Below are 16,283 nucleotides of genomic sequence, written 5' to 3' on the forward strand. Positions count from 1 at the left end.
GCTGGGGTTCCTGGGCATGCGCACTGCGCTTGTCAGATGCTCCCCCGGTCCCCCGCCTTCCAGCATTGCCGGAATATACAGGTTTCATTGCCGACGTTTTGAACAGCCACAAAGAACAACGCTGGAAGGCAGGGGACCGGGGGAGCGTCTGACAAGCGCAGTGCGCATGCCCAGGAACCCCAGCCCCGCACTGTGCATAATGAATAACACAGTGCGGGGTGGGGATTCAGGAACAGGGTGGCCGCACTGCCCGCACAGGCGCAGTCAGGCACCCTGCGTCTGAGCTGTGACTGACAATGAAGACTGCGCAGGCCCCAGGCAGGCACGCACAGCGCAGGCGCCGGATTTAAGAAGCAACAGCGCGAAGGGGGCGGCGACCATCGCCCCTGAAGAGAAGAGTGACGGCAGTTGGGAGATTCATAGAGGACGATTCGGACCGCCTCCAGGTACAATATCTGGTATTTGTAGACAATTTTTAAAACGCTTTATTGAGGTAATAAATGAATCAAAAACTAAAAGAGCCACCTTGTTAGACTGCAGCATTACTGCTGCACAAGGTGGCTCTTTTAGTTTATAACGGCTGGGGGGGGGTGACAGTGGCCCTTTAAGTTGGTGTGCTGGGACCTGTAGTCCCATGTGTGATTGTGTAGTTCTAATGGGAGATTGGCAGGGCTAGTTATGAGAGATGGGAGGGTCAAACTAGCCACACACACCCACACTCCCACCCAGGAGAGTGGTTACAGGTATGTAATGTGACCAGGGTGTGGGTCACATGGTTCCTGTGTAAGGTCCTGGATGGTCGGTGTTGGAAGCTCCTGTGAGTGGAGTCTTCCTGGAAGCACCTGAGACCATGGACTTAGTGGACGAGGTGTTGGATTGTCCTGGTATGGACTGGAGTCCTGCAAGCACCTGATAAGAGTGTGAGTCCTGGAATGGTCAGGGTGTTGGATTGTCCTGGGTTGGACTGGAGTCCTGCAAGCACCTGGTAAGATCATGGACTGATGGCCTGTGTGTTGAAAGTGCCTGTGATTGGACTTCCTGAAAGCGCATGGAGAGGCTGCAACTACAGAACCTGTGACGGCTTCTGTGTTGAGGAGGCTACAGTTCCTACTGTGGGTCTGGACTATCCGAGGTGCCCTGGTCACAAGGACAGTGATCCCAGTGAGGCAGCTTTCCCCTGTGTACCAGCACTGGCAGGAGTCAGTATATGGAGCCGGAGATCCTATAAGGTAACTCCAGGCAACAAGGGGTTACGGGCAGACACGGATTTGCCATTGGAACAGACTATCGATGGTTAATGTGTTCCGTTAATGTAAATAATGAACTGTTTGTTTTATGGTTTATGACGCTTAATAAACCGGAATAGACTGTTGCTTAAATCCCATGCCAAGCGAGTGTCCCCCAACACACTCAGGTAGCGTTTCGCCACAAAAGGTAGATGGTAGACAGAGTTGAAGAGTAGATGTAGGGCAGTGCAGCACTGTGGAGAGGACGGGTAGGTGGTAGACAGAGATGAGATGTAGGGTGGTGCAGCACTGTGGAGAGGACAGGTAGGTGGTAGACAGAGATGAGGAGATGCAGGGCGGTGCCGCACTGTAGAGAGTGGTTATATACAGACAGGCAGAGTAGTCGGTGTTACATACAGGCAGACGGAGGAGATGGTGTTATATACAGGTAGATGGAGTACTCGGTGCTACATACAGGCAGACAGAGGATATGGTGTTATATACAGGTAGACAGAGTACTCGGTGTTACATACATGAAGACAGAGAATATGGTGTTATATACAGGCAGACGGAGTACTCGGTGTTACATACAAGCAGACGAGGATATGTTTTATACAGGTAGACGGAGTACTCGGTGTTACATACAGGCAGACAGAGGATATGGTGTTATATACAGGTAGACGGAGTACTCGGTGTTACATACAGGCAGACAGAGGACATGGTGTTATATACAGGCAGACGGAGGATATGGTGTTATATACAGGTAGACGGAGTACTCGGTGTAACATACAGGCAGACAGAGGATATGGTGTTATATACAGGTAGACTGAGTACTCGGTGTAACATACAGGCAGACGGAGGACATGGTGTTATATACAGGCAGACGGAGTACTCGGTGTTACATACAAGCAGACGAGGATATGGTGTTTTATACAGGTAGACACAGTACTTGGTGTTACATACAGGCAGACGGAGGATATGGTGTTATATACAGGTAGATGGAGTACTCGGTGCTACATACATGAAGACAGAGAATATGGTGTTATATACTGGCAGACGGACTACTCAGTGTTACATACAAGCAGACGAGGATATGGTGTTTTATACAGGTAGACAGAGTACTCTGTGTTACATACAGGCAGACAGAGGATATGGTGTTATATACAGGTAGACGGGAGTACTCGGTGTAACATACAGGCAGACGGAGGACATGGTGTTATATACAGGTAGACGGAGTACTCGGTGTTACATACAGGGAGACGGAGGATATGGTGTTATATACAGGTAGACGGAGTACTCGGTGTAACATACAGGCAGATGGAGGACATGCTGTAATACACAGTGCACAGCCGGCTCTGTAGTTTTACAGGAGGGGGGTCCGGAGGGGACGTTCAGTACATATCTGGGCGTTAACAGTGTGGACATGGCACTGGCAGACTAGGCTTTTTCTTATAGGAAGGCAAATAGATATGCAGACGACACTCACCAAAAGACATATCCCCAAAGTGTAAGGCTGGCACGCTGAAGTGGAAGGTGGGTCCAATGATGCAGCCCCTGCAGATCAGCACACAGATATCAGCAGTACACACAACACATCGTCCACAAACAAAGACAGGTGGACGATTGCATTCTAATCCTCTGGGCCCCGATCTGACCACATCACCTACCGGGGACCCTGATGCCATGTAATATACCTGATTGTTAGCGTCACGTCATCAGGAGAGCCATCCACAATGAAGTGGAAATCCTCTGAGAAGTCCCCCAGCACGTGGCAGCACAGGGCCACCTGCACGGCCTGGTGTCCGTCAGGCAGAATGATACCCTCACCGGGAGTGAAGGTGAAGCAGGATGCCAGGGCTGAGGTGTGGGGTGCCAGGCTGAAGAGGCCATCGATAGCACCTTCATTTCTCAGGATGACCTTTTAAGAGGAAAGAGAAGAAAGAGCCCACATCCATTACTGGGGCTCATGGTGGGCGATCATGGACATATTTCAGCCATAAATGGATGGGTGACAGATCACACACAGAAAGGGCTGGGAAAAAGCCAAGTGGCTACAATAAGAGAACCGGCAGCCCCAGTGATGGAGGAGAGACCCCAGAGCAGCCGAGATGATGCACTAGGAGACCACTCTGCATGACCCGTCCAGTGCCAGGGATCACATAATGGACAAGGACAGGAGCTCTCGTGCCGCCATCTAAACATATCCCCAGGGGTTAAGAAAATGGCATTAGCGTGTGAAGGCCGCAGCACTTATTAATTCCTGGAGATCGCTGGCTGCTCCAGAAGTCTGAAAAGCTGCAGTCTGGACTATAGGGGAGAGCACTGACCTCGTAGTTGTGCGTGGACCCCACAAACACCTTTCCAATGTCCAACTCATCAAAGTTGAAGCAAAGTTTGGGCCCCAGGCCCTCACCTCGTAGTCGCAAGGGCAGTCTGGATTCGCGACCTGCGGTAAAGACATGGAATGAACTGCCTGTGACCATTGGTGTCACCGCACACGGCTGTCAGCAGCGCGGCAGAGCCGCCGGGGGGGATACAGGATACCTGTGATGTCACAGTACACCGTCCGCTGGTATATCCTGGCAGCCTGAGGCCTGAAGACCACCGTCACCTGCACCGAGGAGTTAGGCCAGACGTCCCCCTCCTGAAGTCAGAAACACAAAGCTCAGCTCACAACAAGACCCCACAGGCGAGTCACTGCCCACCAGGCGAGTCACCCACCCACCACCAGGCGAGTCACCCTCCCCCCCACCGCCAGGCGAGTCACCCCCCACCAGGTGAGTCACTGCCCACCAGGCGAGTCACCCCCCCACCAGCAGGCGAGTCACCCCCCACCAGGCGAGTCACCCCCCACCAGATGAGTCACTGCCCACCAGGCGAGTCGCCCCCCCACCACCAGGCGAGTCACCCCCCCACCACCACCAGGCGAGTCACCTCCCCCACCACCAGGCAAGTCACCCCCCCCCCCCACCAGGCGAGTCACCCCCCCACCACCGGGCGAGTCACCCCACCACCACCAGGCGAGTCACCCCCCACCAGGCGAGTCACCCCCCACCAGGTGAGTCACTGCCCACCAGGCGAGTCACCCCCCACCACCAGGCGAGTCACCCCACCACCACCAGGCGAGTCACCCCACCACCACCAGGCGAGTCACCCCACCACCACCAGGCGAGTCACCCCCCACCAGGCGAGTCACCGCCCAGCATTACAGATCTCTGCTTGCCATCAGTGACTGGACACTCTGAAAACACAGGTGACCACTGCCAGCTGTGTGAGAAGATGAGGCATAGGGTACCACTGCTGGAGATAAACCGATGCTTCAGTTCACTGACAGCCAGCAGAGATGTTAGGATTATCTGAGAATGGGACAATAGGTCCATTAGACAATCAATATACGAAGCCAGAGATGAAGGGGCTGTCATTTGCTCAAGGGAGTAAGATGAGGGTCCAGGACTCATCACACGGGGTGCTGCAGCGTGCACAAAGTAATGAGGGCCTGACCCACCACCAGATACGGCCGCACTCACCACGGGCTCCAGCTGAAACACTGAATCGGAAAACAACATGGCGCCAACATCGGCTGCTCCACGGCGGTTGTGAAAGGTGCGGCTGAGGAGCGAGAGGCGCTCCCGGAGAGCCGGATCTGCCCCGCATTGCTCCAAGAAGCGGTCCGTCTCCTGCTCCTCCTCAGCGAGCAGATCAGAGCACAGCCTGGAAAATAAGGACCCAACAATAGCAGCATCATGAGGATTTCTGACAAGTAAGAAAGAGAATAATAATAAAAAACAATAATAAGAAAGAGAATCACAGCGAAAAATATAGTTCTTACCGATAACGGTATTTCTCTGAGCCCATGACGGCACCACGGAGAGAGGGGATCCGCCCACCAAGGACAGGAAACCTACAGATAAAAAGGCGGTACCACTCTCCCGCATCAGTTGTTTACTAGAGAACGATGGGAGACTATGGAACAGCTTATTAGTTTCAATATTACTTAGCTTTACTTAATTGAGATACCGCGTGACCTATCATAAAATAACCTACTGCACTATATTAGCGTGCACACCCAAAAGTGAAGGGAGGGAATGTACAGGTGCCGTCATGGGCTCAGAGAAATACAGTTATCGGTAAGAACTATATTTTTCTCTGTCGCCCATGACGGCACCACGGAGAGATTTCATAGATTGTACATTCAGGGAGGGACCACTGCTTCCAGAACCCTTTTACCGAAGGTAAGGTCCGAAGAGGAGATAAGGTCCAATCTATAGTGCCTATAGAATGTGGAAGGTGATGACCAAGTAGCAGCTCTACATATCTGGTCAATTGAAGCTCCGGCCTTCTCCGCCCAAGAAGCTGCCACTGCCCTCGTTGAGTGTGCCTTGACCTCCCCTGGAACGGACATTCCACTTGATGAGTGTGACAGGCTGATAGCGTCCGTGATCCATCTCGCCAGAGAGGCTTTGGAGGCTTTTTTCCCCTTTTGGGGACCCTGAAAGCACACAAAAAGAGAGGCATCCTCCCTACTCTCTCTGGTGGCTTCTATGTACTGCATGAGGCATCTCCTGACATCTAGTGTATGTAACGATTCCTCCTCCTTATTTTTAGGGTTAGGACAAAAGGAGGGGAGAGATACCGTATTTTTCGGAATATAAGACGCACTTTTTCCCCAAAAAAATTGTGAGGAAAATGGGGGGTGCGTCTTATATTCGGAACGCAGGCTTACCGGCATTGTGGCGGCGACAGAGGTGCGGGGATGATGTGACACGGTGAGCTGTATGGCGTGAGCAGGTCCCATCCATATTTGAGGTGAATCCGCGGCCCGGTATTGATGGAGAGCAGCAGCGCTGGTGAGTTACGGTATTTTCCGGTGGCGGCGGCCATCTTGCTGAGGCCGCGCGTGCGCAGATTCACTACTCTGCGCCCCAGGGCTTCAGGAAAATGGCCACGGGAGGCCGCGCGTGCGCAGATGGAGATCGCGGCGGCCATTTTCCTGAAGCCCTGGGACGCAGAGTAGTGAATCTGCGCACGCGCGGCCTCAGCAAGATGGCCGCCGCCACCGGAAAATACCGTAACTCACCAGCGCTGCTGCTCTCCATCAATACCGGGCCGCGGATTCACCTCAAATATGGATGGGACCTGCTCACGCCATACAGCTCACCGTGCCACATCATGCCCGCACCTCTGTCGCGGCCACAATGCCGGTAAGCCCGCCGCCACCAGGAAAACCACCCAGCTCTGCTGCTCTCCTTCACTACTGCTGTGGCGTCACCTCAAATGTGGAAGGGACCCTGGCCGCTGCCACCTGAGGAAGTGACCGCACGTCTGCCACCGCCACAGCAACCTCCCCATGGACACCAGGCCATGGCGTCGCCCATCTAAGCAGGATGGGACCCTGCTCAGGTGCACGCCGTTCCGCCCACCGCACCTCAGCATCACCTCACCTCTGCCACCACCATGCCTCCTGTGACCCTGCTCTGCCACTGCCTGCCCTCAGGTAAGAGATCTTAAATTTGGACAATAAGACGGACCCCCATCTTATAAAAAATCTTTTTTTCTGCATTTTTCACCCCAAATTTGGGGTGCGTCTTATAATACGGTGCGTCTTATAGTCCGAAAAATACGGTATCTCTTGAGTTCTGTGGAACCGGGATGCCACTTTCGGGAGGTATGCTGGGTCTATTTTGAGAATAACTCTATCCTCTAAAAACTGTGTGTATGGAGGGTTAGCAGATAGTGCCTGTATGTCGCTAATTCTATGAGCAGATGTGAGGGCGACTAGCAGGAATATTTTGAGTGATAGGAGTTTTAACGGGACATCCTCCAAGGGTTCAAAGGGTGGTTTAGTCAGGGCTTTAAGGACCAAATTTAAATCCCATTGAGGGGCAGTTTTTATTGGAAGTGGCCTCGATCTACCTGCTGCCCTGATGAACCTGGAAACCCACCGATTACCTGCCAAATCATAATTAAACAGGGCTCCCAATGCTGCCACATGGACTTTCAGTGTACTCGTGGCTAAACCGATCTCCAACCCGTTTTGTAAAAATTCTAATATGGATTTAAGAGGGACCTCTTCCCCTATTTTAGTGCCCGATGACGAAAGGAATTTTTTCCATATCTTCCCATATTGTTTTGTTGTAACCGGTTTCCTACTTTGTAAAAGAGTGGATACCAGCCCTGGCGAAAACCCTCTATCTTCTAGTAGCTTCCTCTCAAATGCCAGGCTGTCAATTGTAAGCTTGTAACTTGTGGATGGTTGACCGGGCCTTGGGAGAGTAAGTCTGGAAGGTCTGGGAGTACCCACGGGTCGGATATTGACATTCTCCTCATCCAAGAGAACCAAGGTCTCTTCGGCCAGAACGGGGCTATTAAGATCACGTGAGCCCCGTCCTCCCGAATCTTCCTCAGCACTGCCGGAATCAGAGCAAATGGGGGAAATGCATAAGCCAGCTCATGTAGCCATGGGATCAGGAATGCATCCAGAGCTACTGGGTTCCCCCGAGGAGCCATGGAGCAGAAAGAGGTTACTTTTTTGTTTGTGTTGTTGGCAAAGAGGTCTATGTCGGGAACCCCCCATTTTTCCGGGATCTGGGTTAATACTGACTGATTTAGCTCCCATTCTCCTTGTTTTAGACTGGAGCGGCTCAGAAAGTCCGCTTTGTAATTGTCCACTCCCCTTATATGCAGACTTGTCAGGGATAGAAAGTTGTCCTCGGCTATTTGAAAGATTTCCTTGGTTACTTCCATCAGATTTTTGGAGCGAGTACCCCCTTGGTGATTCAGGTATGCTACTACCACCCTGTTGTCTGACATGACTCTGATGTGGTGAGAGTGAAGGGCCCCAAAAAATTCCTGCAGGGAGAACTTGACCGCTAGGAGCTCTTTCATATTGGAAGATTCTTTTCCCAGAGATGTCGACCAGGTGCCTTGAGCTACTAGGTCGCCCAAATGAGCCCCCCACCCACTGGGGCTTGCATCTGTTGTCATTATTTTTGAGACTGGGATTACCCACGGGACCCCCCGGGAAAGATTCTTTTGCGATGCCCACCAAATTAGTGACCAAGTTGTGTTTGGAGATAATCTCAACCGCCCTTCTAAACGCCCTCCCAAAGAGATCTCCTCTGACAAAATTTGCCACTGGAGGTCTCTCGAATGGAGCTGAGCCCATTGGACCGCAGGTATGCATGAAGTCATGGATCCCAAGAGGGACATAGCCTGAAGTAGAGTTATAGATGGGAGAGCTTGTATTTTGGACACTAGCCTTATTATTCTCTGTATTTTTTCCCCCGGAAGCCGGCATTCTTCTTTTATAGAGTCTAGAGTGAGACCCAGGTATTCCTGGACCTGGGAGGGCACCAATCTGGACTTTTTTAAGTTTATTATCCAGCCCAGTTCCTCTAGTGAACTTGTTACTGTTTCCAGCTGATTGCTGCAGTGTTGGGGAGAGGAGCCTATCACCAAAAAGTCGTCCAGGTATGGTACAATCAAGGTGTCTTGTTCTCTGAGATAAGCCATCACCTCTGCAATTAGCTTTGTGAATATTCTTGGGGCTATTGCTAGTCCGAAAGGTAGGGCTGAAAATTGAAAGTGGCATAATATCCCCTTGATATAAACTGCTATCCTGAGAAACCTCTGGTGATCTATGTGGATAGGGACGTGATAGTAGGCGTCCTTCAGGTCCAGGACTACCATAAAACACAGAGGAAACAGCATTTTTATAGATGACTTTATTGTTTCCATCTTGAACGGTCGAACCTCTAGGTATTTGTTTAGGCTTTTCAAGTTTATGATAGTCCTGTATGACCAATCCGTTTTTTTCCTCAGAAACAGAGGGGAATAGTAACCTTGCCCTCTTTCTTGTGGGGGAACTTCCAGAAGAACTCCCTTGTCCACTAGTCCCATGACCTCGTTTTCCAATGCCAATTGCTCTTCCACTGAAGACCTTGGAGATGTTATTGAAAAGGAGGGGCGAGGGTTTTTTAGAAATGTTAGTTTCAGCCCTGATTTTATTATGCCCAGGATCCATTGGCTGCAGGTAATCTTTTCCCAGGCCGGGAGAAAGAGTGACAATCTCCCCCCCACCTGGGAAGGTTTCTTGTTGTCGCTGGGGTTTTTGTTAAACAAGTATCCTTTATTTCTGTTTTTCTTATCCTCCCATTTTCCCTGGTTTCTCCCTTGCTTTTTATGGAAAAACCTCTTGCTCCGAAAGGGCCGTCTATAAGCGGGGAAGCCCAGGGAGGGAAAAGATTTCTTTTTATCTCCCGCCTTCTCCAGGATGTCATCCAGGGTGGGACCAAACAAAAACTCCCCTTCACAAGGAATGGTACATAACTTAGATTTTGTCTGTAAATCCCCCGGCCAGCACTTAAGCCAAAGGGCGCGCCTAGTCGCGTTAGAGAAGACTGCTGATCTAGCAGTTAATCTAATAGAATCAGCAGAAGAATCTGCTAAAAATACGGCCGCCCCCCTTAATACAGGCAAGGTGCTCAGTATAGAGTCACGGGATGTTTTTCCTTTTAGCTGGCTCTCCAGTTGGTCTAACCAAATCATTAGCGAACGGGATGTGCATGGGGCGGCTACTGCTGGTTTTAGGCCTCCCCCAGCTGCTTCCCAGGAACTTTTGAGAAAGGCATCCGCCTTTTTGTCCATAGGGTCCTTCAAGACCCCCATGTCCTCAAAAGGGAAGGTGAATTTCTTAGATGCCTTAGATATGGCTACATCTAGTTTGGGGGCTTTTTCCCAAAAGGAGCAGGATTCATCCTCAAAAGCGTACTTTCTCTTTGGAAAAAACCCATAAGGAAGGCGTTATTAACACCACTCTTTTTTGATTAGCGCGGAAATTGTCTCATTAAGCAGATAAGCCCTCTTCTTCTTTTGCTACAGACCCCCTAACATAATGTCCTGAACCGACCTTTTGGGGTGAGAGTCTACTAATCCCATAGTACTCCTGACTGCTTTTATGAGGCCATCGGTGTCTTCTAAGGGGAAACAGCTGTGACCCCCAGAGGAAGAAGACGATGATGAAGAAGAGGAGGAATCAGACGAATCTGAGTCTGCATCATCACTGTCTGTATTAGACACTGGAGACGGGGACCTGTGTCTAGTCTTCCTCCGTTTTTTCCCACTCTTAAGAGATCTAAAGGTGTCTTCTACCTGATTTTTAATCAGGGTTTTAAGATCGGCTGCAAACCTGGGAAGCCCCTCGGATAATGTTTGCTGTACACATATATTACAGAGTCTCTTCTCCCAGGTAATTGGAAGATCTTCTCTACACAGGGCACAAATCCTGCGCTTTGTTTTCCCTAAGCTTTTCTTTCCCTGGACCAATAAATACCGGTTGGGGATGCTCTGCATCTGTCTTTTTCCCTGACGCCGTACTGGACTCCTTGCTATGCTGGGACCTCTGGCGTTCTTTACCGGTGGTATCCTGGTGTCCTTTTTGTTGTCGCCGTTTTTGCTGCTGCCGCGGCGATGATGGTGGTGGTGGTGACTCTGGTAAGGGTGATGCCAGGTCGCTCATGGCTGTGACTGTAGGCTGCGGCCTTACGTAGGCTGCTGTCCTCGTACTGCGGCTGGCTAGTGCTACAGCTGGCGCTGCGTCTTGTGCTGCTGCGACTGGTGCTGCAACAGGTGCTGCGCTCGTACTGAGGTTTGTACCGCGGCTTGTGCTGCGGTTCCTTTCCCACGGATAGCTGGAGCAGCCCCTTTTTATGCGGCGGTGATTCCCGCCGCTTGATTCAAATGTGCTCCTGCGCAGGAGTTACTTTCTTGGCGCCTGCGCAAAAGCACCCCTTCGGCGCCTGCGCCGAAGTGCCTGCAATGGCTGATGGGCAGCTGTGCGAGTTACACCAGTGCCACCCATACACCCCCGACGCCTGCGCAGGAGCGGCGCCTGCGCAGAAGCGCTGTCCGCCGGCGCCTGCGCAGTGGGTTGCTATCGCGTGCTTTCCAAAATCCCGCGCACGCGCGGGTGGCCCAAGAGGCGCTGCCCCACCGGAGCTCCCGGTCTCTTTGTAGCCTCCTTAATGTGCGGGTTCCTGCACGCCGGCCGCTATGCAGTGTGCAGGCTGACGCTTTACAGAGGGAGAGCCTCGCTGCTTCTCCCGCAACCACAGAGGGACCCACCTGGATGTTGCCGCTGCTGCATCTTACCTGAGGAGGTGATCGCGAACTCCATGTCACCTCCCCCGCACACCCTAGAGGCCCACTAGCCCCAGCGGTGGCGCCTCGGGTCACCACACCAGCCGAGGCAGGGGGACCCCCGCTGCCTGAGTCGGACTAATTGGCCCCAGAATCCCACAACGATCTTCTTCTGGTAAGTCTGTAGGTCTCCCATCAAGGACAGGAAACCAGCTGATGCGGGAGAGTGGTACCGCCTTTTTATCTGTAGGTTTCCTGTCCTTGGTGGGCGGATCCCCTCTCTCCGTGGTGCCGTCATGGGCGACAGAGAAACAAGAGCTCCGGTATCAGGGGATCCAGACAGCAAGTATATACAGAGCTCCGGTATCAGGGGATCCAGACAGCACAGTATATACAGACTCCGGTATCAGGGGATCCAGACAGCGCAGTATATACAGAGCTCCGGTATCAGGAGGACGCTGGGGTCCTGGCTGTGTGATGACAACGAGGTCCTGGCTGCAGGAGTACACCGGGGTCCTGGCTGTGTGACAACAACACAACATGGTCCTGGCTGCAGGAGGACGCCAGGGTCCTGGCTGTGTGACGACGACACAGTCCTGACTGCAGGAGGACTTTAGTGTCTGTCATGTGGCAACGAGGCGGTTCTGGCTGCAGGATGCCGTGGTCATGGCTGCAAGGACAATGCTGCGGTCCTGGCTGTGTGACAACGCCACGGTCCTAGCTGCAGGAGGATGCCAGGGTCCTGGCTGCAGGAGGACGCCGGGGTCCTGGCTCTGTGATGACGACAAGGTCCTGGTTGTGTGACGACTACGCGATCCTGACTGCAGAAGGACGCCGTGGTACTGGCTCTGTGACGACGACAAGGTCTTGGTTGTGTGACGACGCTGTGGTCCTGGCTGCAGAAAGATGCCAGGGTCCTTCATGTGTGACGACGTGGTCCTGGCTGCAAGAGGACGCTGAGGTCCTGGCTGTGTGACGACGCCGTCCTGGCTGTGTGATGCTGCCGTCCTGGCTGCAGGAAGATGCCGAAGTCTTTTATGTGTGACAACGCGGTCCTGGCTGCAGTAGGATGCTGGGGTTCTGGCTGTGTGATGACGACGCGTTCCTGGCTGTGTGAAATCGCCGGGGGTCTTGGCTGTGTGACAAAGACAACGCAGCTGACGTTGCTGTTGGGGTAAGTACTTTCTTCAGCACAAGATCGCTCATCTTTAGTTAATGTCATTAAAAACTGAGGAAAATGGAGACATCGCTCCGCTGTGGCCCTGAGGGGCAAGTGTTGGCCCAGATGTAACCCTTGCAGGTTGTAGCGTACTTGGTAGGGCTTATTACATGCCCCAGTAATGAGGCAGCACTTCGCAGACAGCAGCGCGGCTCTGGCAGGTGCGCCACATCCAGATGTTAAATATTAATCGGCACAGGAGCAATTAGTGCAGGATTGCCACTTCTCATTACTGGGGACAGGCTCGCAGGACGCACAGCCATCGCCTTACTTCTTTGATGTTCATGTATTCGGTGGTTTGTTGTCATCTTATATAATACAAGCGGACTTGTAGTTCTGCAAATTGACAAAGCCACTGACCGCATCACAGCCCACACAGAGATTAACCCCTGCCACACGAAGGGTGAATACGTGTGACACGTTATGCACACACAATACTGCATGCTCCAGCATCTCCTCACCCCAGAGCTGGAAAACTGGCGGCAGTGTGTACACCGCTGTCTTTACTGATGACCAAGGGGAGGATGACGGCACCTGCATTGTGACCCTACTGATAGCGGTACTCGCATGTATACGTGTGCACTGGCCGGCAACCATACTGCTGGAGCAGCGTTACCTCTGCTTCTGTCGCTCCTCTTCCTCCTGAGAAGCAAATTCTTTCCACTGGAAGTGCGCAACGACGTCGCTGCGGTTGCAGATGGTGACTGTCCTCTGGTTGGCCAAGGACAGGAAGGTCTTCTCAATGGTTAGTGAATTTTTGTCTAGTCGCATGTTCATGTCGGCAGCGGCTCCGTACAGGGCAACATGCAGATCCTCACCTGGGGGAGAACAACGAAGCCCAGTAAGGGGCGACAGGTGTCTACGAGTGGAGGTCTGTGCCTGCTGGTCTGCACGTGGCTGTCTGTGCCTGCTGGTCTTTGCGTGGTGGACTTCTACGTGTGGCGGTCTGTGTCTGGCGGTCTTCTACGCGTGGCGGTCTGTGTCGGGTGGCCTACGTGTGGCGGACTGTGTCTGGCGGCCTTTTATGTGTGGTGATCTGTGTCTGGTGGTCTTCTACGTGTGGCGGTCTATGTCTGGGGGCCTTCTACGTGTGGTGGTCTGTGTCTGGCGGTCTTCTGCGCGTGGCGGTCTGTGTCTGGGGGCCTTCTACGTGTGGCAGTCTGTGTCTGGCGGTCTTCTACGCGTGGCGGTCTGTGTCTGGCGGTCTTCTACGCGTGGCGGTCTGTGTCTGGCAGCCATCTACGTGTGGTGGTCCGTGTCTGGCGGTCTTCTACGCGTGTCGGTCCGTGTCTGGCGGTCTTCTACGCGTGGTTGTCTGTATCTGGCGGTCTTCTACGCGTGGCGGTCTGTGTCTGGCGGTCTTCTACGCATGGTGGTCTGTGTCAGGCGGCCTTCTATGTGTGGCGATCTGTGTCTGGCGGTCTTCTACACGTGGCGGTCTTCTACGCGTGGCGGTCTTCTACGCGTGGCGGTCTTCTACGCGTGGCGGTCTGTGTCTGGCGGCCTTCTACGTGTGGTGATCTGTGTCTGGCGGTCTTCTACGTGTGGTGTTCTGTGTCTGGCAGTCTTCTACGCGTGGCGGTCTACGCATGGCAGTCTGCATGTGGCGGTCTGTGTCTGCTGGGCAACGTATGGCGGTCTTCTATGTGATGGTCTGTGTCTGGCAGTCTACACGTGGCAGTCTACGCAAGGCGGTCTGTGTCTGGTGGTCTACGTCCGTCGGTCTACATGTGCCGGGGTGTGTCTGGTGATCAATGTGTGGCGGTGTGTCGTGGTCTACGTGTGGCGATCTGTGTCTGGTCGTCTACATGTGGTGGTCTGTGTCTGCCGGTCTACGTGTAGTGGTCTGTTTCTGCTGGTCTACATGTGGTAGTCTTCTATATGTGGTGGCTATATCTGGCGGCCTGCACATGGCAATCTACATATGGTGGTCTGTTGCTCTATGTGAGACGGTCTATATGAGGCGATCTTCTATGTGTGGTGGTCTGTGTCTAGTGGTTTACGAGTGCCGGTCTACGTGTGGTGATCTGTGTAGTGGTCTACATGTGGCAGGCTATGTGTGCGTGCACACTACACTAGTCTGGGTGTCATTCACTTTCAGCTTTGGCACAGCCGCAGTCACCAGATACTCTCCACTTATCCAACAAGTCGACAGCTTGATGTGATCACTGATAAAGGTCGTTGTCAAACGGAGAACAAGACAGGTCACCAATTCCATCAGAATCTACAATGTGAGACCATCCTGGCTTATTGTCTTACACCACGACATGTGTCCTCCCAGTCTCCCATATCACGTGTCCTCCCGATCTCTAGTCTTACACCACGTGTCCTTCTAATCTCCCATCACGTGTCCTCCCAGTCTCCCATATCACATATGTCCTTAGTATCTCTTATCATGTGTCCATCACATGATCACATGACCTCCTGATCTCCCATATCACATCCCGTGTCCTCCCAATCTCCCATATCACATCCCGTGTCCTCCCGATCTCCAATATCACATCCCGTGTCCTCCCGATCTCCAATATCACATCCCGTGTCCTCCCGATCTCCCATATTACATCCCGTGTCCTCCCGATCTCCCATATCACATCCCGTGTCCTCCCAATCTCCCATATCACATCCCGTGATCTCCCATATCACATCCCGTGTCCTCCCGATCTCCCATATCACATCACGTATCCTCCCGATCTCCCATATCACACCACATGTCCTCCCGATCTCCCATATCACATGTCCTCCCAATCTAACATATCACATCACATGTCCTCCCAATCTAACATATCACATCACATGTCCTCCCAATCTAAAATATCACATCACATGTCCTCCCAATCTAACATATCACATCACGTCCTCCCAATCTAAAATATCACATCACATGTCCTCCCGATCTCCCATATCACACCACGTGTCCTCCCGATCTCCCATATCACATCACATGTCCTCTCGACCTAACATATCACATCACATGTCCTCCCAATCTAACATATCACATCACATGTCCTCCCAATCTAACATATCACATCTAACCAATCTAACATATCACATCTAACCAATCTAACATATCACATCACGTCCTCCCAATCTAACATATCACATCACATGTCCTCCCAATCTAACATATCACATCGCGTCCTCCCAATCTAACATATCACATCACATGTCCTCCCAATCTAACATATCACATCACGTCCTCCCAATCTAACATATCACATCACATGTCCTCCCGATCTAACATATCACATCACGTCCTCCCAATCTAACATATCACATCACATGTCCTCCCGATCTAACATATCACATCACGTCCTCCCAATCTAACATATCACATCACATGTCCTCCCGACCTAACATATCACATCACGTCCTCCCAATCTAACATATCACATCACATGTCCTCCCAATCTAACATATCACATCACGTCCTCCCAATCTAACATATCACATCACATGTCCTCCCGATCTCCCTTATCACACCACGTGTCCTCCCGATCTCCCATATCACATCACATGTCCTCCCAATCTAACATATCACATCACATGTCCTCCCAATCTAACATATCACATCACATGTCCTCCCAATCTAACATATCACATCACGTCCTCCCAATCTAACATATCACATCACATGTCCTTCGTATGTCCCATATCACATCCCGTGTCCTCCCGATCTCCCATATCCCGTGTCCTCCCGATCT

At 52.1% G+C, this 16,283-nt stretch overlaps 1 protein-coding gene across 12 annotated transcripts in view; it reads right to left on the reverse strand.

The window, feature by feature from the left end:
- The window catches only part of HYDIN (HYDIN axonemal central pair apparatus protein), a 141,816-nt gene that overhangs the window by 99,718 nt on the left and 25,815 nt on the right, over nt 1-16,283 (reverse strand). For all 12 annotated transcript variants that reach the window (XR_013221719.1, XM_077288948.1, XM_077288954.1 and 9 more), the window contains 6 exons: nt 13,199-13,400; nt 4,754-4,937; nt 3,771-3,870; nt 3,554-3,672; nt 2,921-3,144; nt 2,713-2,780 (listed from right to left, as the gene is read on the reverse strand). Coding sequence is in view for 11 of the 12 variants with exons in the window: in XM_077288948.1 (XP_077145063.1) it covers nt 2,713-2,780; nt 2,921-3,144; nt 3,554-3,672; nt 3,771-3,870; nt 4,754-4,937; nt 13,199-13,400 (897 nt within the window). In the remaining variant the exon portion in view is untranslated. The remainder of the gene's footprint in view (nt 1-2,712; nt 2,781-2,920; nt 3,145-3,553; nt 3,673-3,770; nt 3,871-4,753; nt 4,938-13,198; nt 13,401-16,283) is intronic.

The sequence above is a fragment of the Ranitomeya variabilis genome, chromosome 2 (assembly GCF_051348905.1).
Source record: "Ranitomeya variabilis isolate aRanVar5 chromosome 2, aRanVar5.hap1, whole genome shotgun sequence".
NCBI lineage: Eukaryota > Metazoa > Chordata > Amphibia > Anura > Dendrobatidae > Ranitomeya > Ranitomeya variabilis.